We start from the raw sequence: 6804 nt of genomic DNA, 5'->3' as shown, positions 1-6804 counted from the left end.
CAAATGAAAAAAAATGCGTTTAGTCCATGACTCTGGGACGTAATTATTCCCCAAATCGCTTAAAACAAATACACGCCGCTTCTATTGTGCAGTTTAATAACAGGCTTGGCAGCAGAGGTGTTGCTGATTGATCTCAAACACCGCCATGTAGCGCCACCTTCTGCCTGTGGAGCAACATTACAGGCAGGAAGGTCACCGGGTTCCTGCAGTTCACAGCTCATTCCACCCAGTGAGTTCCGCTCCACAATTCACCATCCATTTGTTTCTTCACCCCCCCCCCCCCCGCTCTCTCCCCCTCCCCCTCCCCCTCCCCCCCGCCCCCCGGCTCTCTCCCCCTCCCCCTCCCCCACCGGCTCTCCCCCCCCCCCCCGCTCTCTCTCCCCACCCCCCCCCGCTCTCTCTCCCCCCCCCCCCGCTCTCTCTTCCCCCATCCCGCTCTCTCTCCCCCTCCCCCTTCCCCTCCCCCCCGGCTCTCTCCCCCCCCCGCTCTCTCTCCCCCCCCCCCCCCCCGCTCTCTTTCCCCTCCCCCTCCCCCCCCGGCTCTCCCCCCCCCCCCGCTCTCTCTCCCCACCCCCCGCCGCTCTCTCCCCCCCCCGCCCCGCCGCTCTCTCCACCCCCCCCCCCGCCGCTCTCTCCCCCCCCCCCCCCCCCGCTGTGACTGAGACCGACGCCCATCAGTTTGCAGGAGGCAGGGTGAAATTATGGGATGGGCCTTCCACCGGTCCGCGAGAGGTGGGCGCCGGAGGGACTGGAGAGCATCATCACCCCCGGCAACCACATTTTAATTTGATTTTATATGTTTTAAAGTTTAATTTGTTTTTATTGCTGGGTTTTAGTGTCCCCCTCCCCTTTTATAGGGGGCACTTGTAAATTATATGGTTTTAATGCCCCCCCAAAAAATCACAAAAAAACCCCCAAAAAACAAAAAATAAATAAAGAGGGCAGTTAAAAGTGTCTGCAGTGTCCCCCAGATCGGGGGGCACTCGATCTAATGTTTATTTTGTCCCCCCGCCCAAAAGAGTTATGGGATGGGCCTGTTAGTGACCTTTAACCCCACAGATTGTTAGCGGGGCGGAGTTTATTCTGTGGAAGCTCCGTCCCGGACTGAAGAGGGGAAAGATTCTCTCAGTGAAAGTCTGGGTGAAAGTGTGGAGACGGGACATGTTGTCCGCATTGTAAAATGACACCTGTCCGCCCTCATAGTCCAGGTACACCCCGATCTTCCGGGGCTCCACACTCGGGGTGAGGTGGGTCAGTGAGGGGGAGGTGCCGGCAAAATAGTCACTTCCGCGACGCAGCCACACAATCCAGTATCCGGTCTCTGGGCTCGGGGTGATTGCCCCTTTCCTCCCGGCAGACTCTCGGGTCACTCCGATCTCCCACCAAGTCTTGTCCCCCACCTCCACCTCCCAGTAGTGTCTCCCTGATGTGAATCCCTCCGATCCCAGGACACAGGACCAGCGATCAAACCTCTCCGGGGTGTCAGGGAGCGGCTGCTGTTTGTCTCCGAGTCTCACACGGGTCCGGTCCTCAGACAGGATGAGCCAGGGATTCGCTGTGTTCGGATCCAGAGTCAGAGAGGCTGGAGCTGGGGGAAAGTTAAAGTAACACAGTCAGTGATTTAGTTTCTTGCTGTGATTTATTCAAACACTTTCCTGTTTAAAGAGCCCACTCGGGCTCTGGGTTGTGATCCTGGAATCTGCTGCCGCTCCAGGGTTTACGCCCCGGGGGTCGATTTACGTCGATTTCGGGCCAGAATCAGCGCAGTCAGTGCCCAGAGATAAAGACCCGAAAACCACTGGAGACAGCGGGGGATGGAGAGAGAGAGTGGGCGGGGCGCGGAAGAGAGCGGGGAGGCGGGTGAGTGCGGTTTCAGCAGCTGTTTCCAAAGGCCACAAGGAAAGTAGTGCTGTGAATAAAATATTTCACAGGTAAGACAGAGTCCAGTATAAGGAATGCGATGGAAATAAACACACTGCAATTACATCTGAAGGAGAAACTTACATTTCTAATGTTCCTGACAAATGCCTCAAAGCACTTCCCACAATGTATTACTTCCCATACCCTCCGCATAAAGTATTTGGGAGTGATTTACGTCTCACAATCGCCCGGATTTACACCGTAAACGGAGCAGTAACGAGACAAAAACTACCCGCAGTGCTTCCCACCTGGTTCCCACCAAGGCCCGCCGGGAAATTATACCGCAGCCGCGAAATAGGAATCCAGCGCTCCCGCACTAAACATGGGGGAAGCCTCATTAGTTTATGCAAACCGGATCCCATAATGTACATGTAACCCCAATGCAATCTTGGTCTTCCATTGGACGGTGCGTGAGCTGTGCAAGTCCCACCCAGTGGAACAGTCTGTAGAATGGCCCAACCTGTGGTCCTTAAAGGGACCGCTGGAACCCTCACAGGGAATGATGCAAGGAGTTAGCTCCGTCCGGTGTCCTGGACAATATTTATCCATCAACCAACATCATGAAAACAGGTTATCTGGTCATTATCACGTTGCTCCCCCCGGATATATTTTCCCGCCATTCTCTGAGTTTGAGACTGTCGCTACTTTGTTGTAGACTCTGTGACTGTGTTAAACCTCTGGATGTTTATCTTCTCTCTGCGGTTTAGGATCTTGAATACTTCAGTAAGATCACCCCAAGCCCTCCCTTATCCAGTGCAAAGACTCCTGATTTCCAGACTAGACACAGACATCAGTGATCATTTAATCCGGGGTCTGGGAGCCGGTTTAGGCCCTTCTCATCTGGATTTAATGATCATGAAAAGGAATATAGGAGATTTACCGGGGTTAATGGCGTCTATCATTTCTCTCCACGCTGTGTACTGTAAAGGGCCGTTGAACTTTCCGATAGACAGGGCGCCATCTGCTACTGACAGCAAATGATTGTCCTCACTAAGCCTGTAAATATTACACAGTTAATGTTATAAATTGACCATAAACATTTCACCAAACGGTGCAGAGATTCTGTAAAGAGCATGTCCTACCTCCTCTTCTGACAAGCTTCCTCCTAAAATAAATAAAACACAAACAGTGAGGACAGTAAAAGACTTCAGGAGGACACAGACAGGCTGGTGAAATGAGCAGACACAGGACGGATACAATTTAACACAGAGAAGTGTGAAGTGAAGCATTTTGGAAGGAAGAATGAGGAGAGACATTGTAAACTAAATGGTACAATTTTAAATGAGGTGCAGGAACAGAGAGACCTGGGGATCACATTCACAAATCTTGGAGAAGTGAGTAAGAATTTTTTGACCAATGACTTGTGATGATCTGGAATGCACTGACTGACAGGGTGTAGGAAGCAGATTTAACAGTAATTGTCAAAAGTGAATTGGAAATAAACTTGAAAGGAAAAAAAAATGCAGGGCTATGGGGAAAGAGCAGGGGGAGTGGGACTATTGGGATATCTCTCAAAGAGACAGCACAGTCACAGTGGGCCTTTTGTGGTGTAGATTCTATGGTTGTAAGTAGTTGAACATTCTGATTTGTGTGTCAGATACTGTAACTCAATATTCATACATCCTCCAGGAACGGCATTAAAGATGGTGGAGATAGAAACAGATTTGGGCATTCTAGTGCATACATCCTTAAAGGTACATGAGCAGTGCCATGCAGGAATAGTTAGAGAAAATGTGGTATTGGAGTGTATCCATAGGACAATTGAGTATAAGACGAGGCATACTGTTTTGTCCTTGTACAAGACCTTAGTCAGGCCGTACTTGTAATACTATGTCCAGTTTTGGTCTCCTTACATGGTGGTTAATATTGAGGCTCTGGACTGGGTGCAGAAGTGGGTTACTGGACTAATTCCAAATCTAAGTTACCTTAGTTATCAAGATAGGTTAAATGAGTTGGGACTCTTTACCTTGGAGCAGTATAGACTTAAGGGGGATATGATTGAGGTTTATGATAATGAATGGAATCGACAGTGTTCCAGCTGACCGTTTATTTCAATGGGCTAGGCAGGACCAGGGGGACAAAGTTAAGTTCTATAAGGCTAGATCTAGGTTAGATGTCAGGAGGTGGTTCTTTACACAGAGAATAGTAGACCTCTGAAACAAGCTGCCCTCTCATGTGGTGGATGCAGACTCACTGAATTCCTTCGAGCAAACGCTGGATTTGTTTCTGGCTGCGGCGGAGATTAACTCGAACAGAAGGTAGGTATTACAGGGAGTTTAATGGCCAGAGTGATGATCTGGACTAGTTTCGATTGCCTCGATGGGTCAGAGAGGAATTTCGCAGATTTTTCCCCCTAATTGGCCCGGGTTTTTTTAATCTGTTTTTGCCTCTCCCAGAAGATCACATGGTTTCGGGGAGGGTGGACTGGATATGTTGTGATACACAAGGTATCGGAACCTGGGACAGGCCCAGATGGTCTTTACCTGTCCGTCATTGTTCATATGTTCGTATCAGTGCCTCTCACAGACACAGTGACTGTCAAACCCACAGTGACTGTCACACCCACAGTGCCACACACACCCACACACAACAACTTATTCCCGGGAGGTGGCAGGTATTCCCGGGAATGTGCGGACACAGTGGGAGCCGATTAGTTCAGTGACAACAACAGAACCGGCCGGGAATAGACAAAATAATCGGTTTAAATCAGTTTCGAATTTTTCAGCAAATGCTGCATTTATTTCAGTTGTCATCGGTTATTTTGTGACTGTGTGAAGTTTCACTGAACTGACCCACAATATAATCCTCACCTTCAGAAATATCAGTCCGTCTTTTTGCTCCATCTGTTTCTGTAACTTTGAGAGCTCCTCCTGAATAGAATTTAAATTCTCTTGAATTTCTCGAAGGTTTTTCTCCATTTTTTCTACAATCTTCCCCTCTTGTTCCCTGAGATCTCGGATTAAACGCTGCTCTTTCTCAGTGAGAATCTGGTGCATTGTAGTGAACTCGGATGTGATGCGGGTCTGCAGACTGCTCGACTGTTCCTACCAAATGAAATGTGAAACATAATTAATGTACCGCGATAGAGGGAACAAAACTAACCGAGATCCCAGAAAATCAGCTCAGGGAGACCTTACCCTAACTCCGGAAATCTGCTGTTTCTGTTTTAATTCCGTTTCTAGAGCCGCCGATTTCTTCTCTGTGAGAGAATCTAAGGAAGATTTCAGCCGATCCTGGGATTGGGAGAGAAAATCACAGAATTAAAGTGTTAGACCATGAAAATGTGATAAAATAATCAGGTGATCCAATCTGTTCCCTTTTACCTTGTAGATTCCAACAGCTTCTTTAATGGGCATGAACTTATGCGATTTGTGTTCCCGCGCGACTGCACAAATCATACAGAGCAGTTTCTTGTCAGTTTCACAAAACAGCTTCAGTTCTTCCTGATGTTCCTCACAGTGAAGTTTACTTTCCTTCTCTTTCTGAGTTAGGTTTAATTTTCGAGCTTTCTCGGCCAGATTCACTAAGGCCCGATTTATCCTGAGGTTTATTTCCGGAAACTCCTCTCTACATTCCGGGCAGGAGTTTGTCTCCTTCTTTTCCCAACACTGTGTGATACAGGAGCGGCAGAAGTTGTGCCCACACTCCAGTAAAACCGGATCGGTGAAGAAATCCAGACAAATGGGACAATTTAATTCCTCAGCAAAACTCTGGGCCCGCTGATTAGAAGCCATGATTGAGTTTCAGCACTTCCTGGTTCAATCCGCTTTCAGTTTCGATGTTGTTGCCTTGAATTCAGTTCAGCGATTTCCTGATGAATTCACTGCAATATTCGGGGAACTATTATTATACACTTGTGTATGTCCCGTCGACTTTTACACAGGGAGACAAAACCTAGAGCAGTTTGAAGGACTAACAGGGTTAGAGAGCCGAGGGGAATAATTGAGCCCTGTCCGGGAGGGTAACGGTCCCTGGGGTGTTGGCAGTGTGAGGAGGGAGAGAGAGGGAGGGAGGAGGCGGGGATGGGCGGGGATCCAGATTCCAGTGCACTTTGCTCCAGACCGAACTCACTGCCGACCACAAACCCTCTGGTGACACACGGTGTGAGATCGAGATTGATAAACTGAATTGTGTTAATGATTGCAGCCGCTCATCCGAAAGCACAAAGTGCCCTGAATGTCAGGAAGTGATATCCGGTGACAGGTACACAGAAGACCCCAGGACGTCCCAAAGCGCTTTAAAGTGCTCGAAGTACTTTTGAAGAAATGTCGGCACTGTTGTATTTGAACATTGCAAGTGCTGCCCTCCCAGTCCCTGAGACACTGTCTGATCGCAAGTCTTTCAGTGTTACACGGTGCACCGCTGCCACCTGCTGGCAGGATATCAGTGCTGCAGGAAAGATTTCCCCATTAAAATGGCCCGAGAAGTGGCGACTGTCTCTGAAGGTTCACAGGCACGATGGGCCGAATGGCCTCCTTCTGTGCTGTATCACACTCTGATTCTTATGTATTCTTATACTTGGATCTATCAAGTGTATTTCCAATTCGCTTTTGACAATTACTGTTAAATCTGCTTCCTCAACCCTGTCAGTCAGTGCATTCCAGATCATCACAAGCCATTGATAATAAAATCCCTACTCACTTCTCCAAGATTTGTGAAAGTCTTTTACTGTCCTCACTGTTTGTGTTTTATTTATTTCAGGAGGAAGCTTGTCGGAAGAGGAAGTAGGACATGCTCTTTACAGAATCTCTGCACAGTTTGGTGAAGTGTTTATGGTCAATTTATAACATTAACTGTGTAATATTTACAGGCTTAGTGAGGACTATCCCGTGCTGTCAGTAGCAGATGGCGCCCTGTCTATCGGAAAGTTCAACGGCCCTTTAC

At 48.4% G+C, this 6804-nt stretch overlaps 1 protein-coding gene across 1 annotated transcript; it reads right to left on the bottom strand.

The window, feature by feature from the left end:
* Positions 1-652: 652 nt before the first annotated feature.
* LOC139229680 (nuclear factor 7, ovary-like) lies at positions 653-6163 on the bottom strand. The gene is made up of 6 exons (XM_070861199.1): positions 5244-6163; positions 5058-5153; positions 4731-4964; positions 3003-3025; positions 2801-2916; positions 653-1588 (listed from the first exon to the last, which is right to left on the bottom strand). Exons 1-6 carry the CDS (start codon positions 5652-5654, stop codon positions 1038-1040), a joined length of 1431 nt encoding a protein of 476 aa, XP_070717300.1. The 5' UTR covers positions 5655-6163; the 3' UTR covers positions 653-1037.
* Positions 6164-6804: the final 641 nt, after the last annotated feature.

This window comes from Pristiophorus japonicus, chromosome 19 (assembly GCF_044704955.1).
Source record: "Pristiophorus japonicus isolate sPriJap1 chromosome 19, sPriJap1.hap1, whole genome shotgun sequence".
Lineage (NCBI taxonomy): Eukaryota > Metazoa > Chordata > Chondrichthyes > Pristiophoridae > Pristiophorus > Pristiophorus japonicus.
The sequence above is the reverse complement of the archived record's forward strand: the minus strand, read 5'-3'. Positions and strand labels throughout refer to the sequence as shown.

Excerpts from the sequence above, each read along its gene's own strand:
- LOC139229680 (XM_070861199.1), bottom strand. The coding sequence starts at position 5,654 with ATGGCTTCTAATCAGCGGGCCCAGAGTTTTGCTGAGGAATTAAATTGT. Across the intron at positions 4,965-5,057 it reads AGCAGATTTCCGGAGTTAGG|GAACAGTCGAGCAGTCTGCA; the intron begins GTAAGGTCTCCC and ends TTCATTTGGTAG. Across the intron at positions 3,026-4,730 it reads ACGGACTGATATTTCTGAAG|GAGGAAGCTTGTCAGAAGAG; the intron begins GTGAGGATTATA and ends TATTTATTTTAG.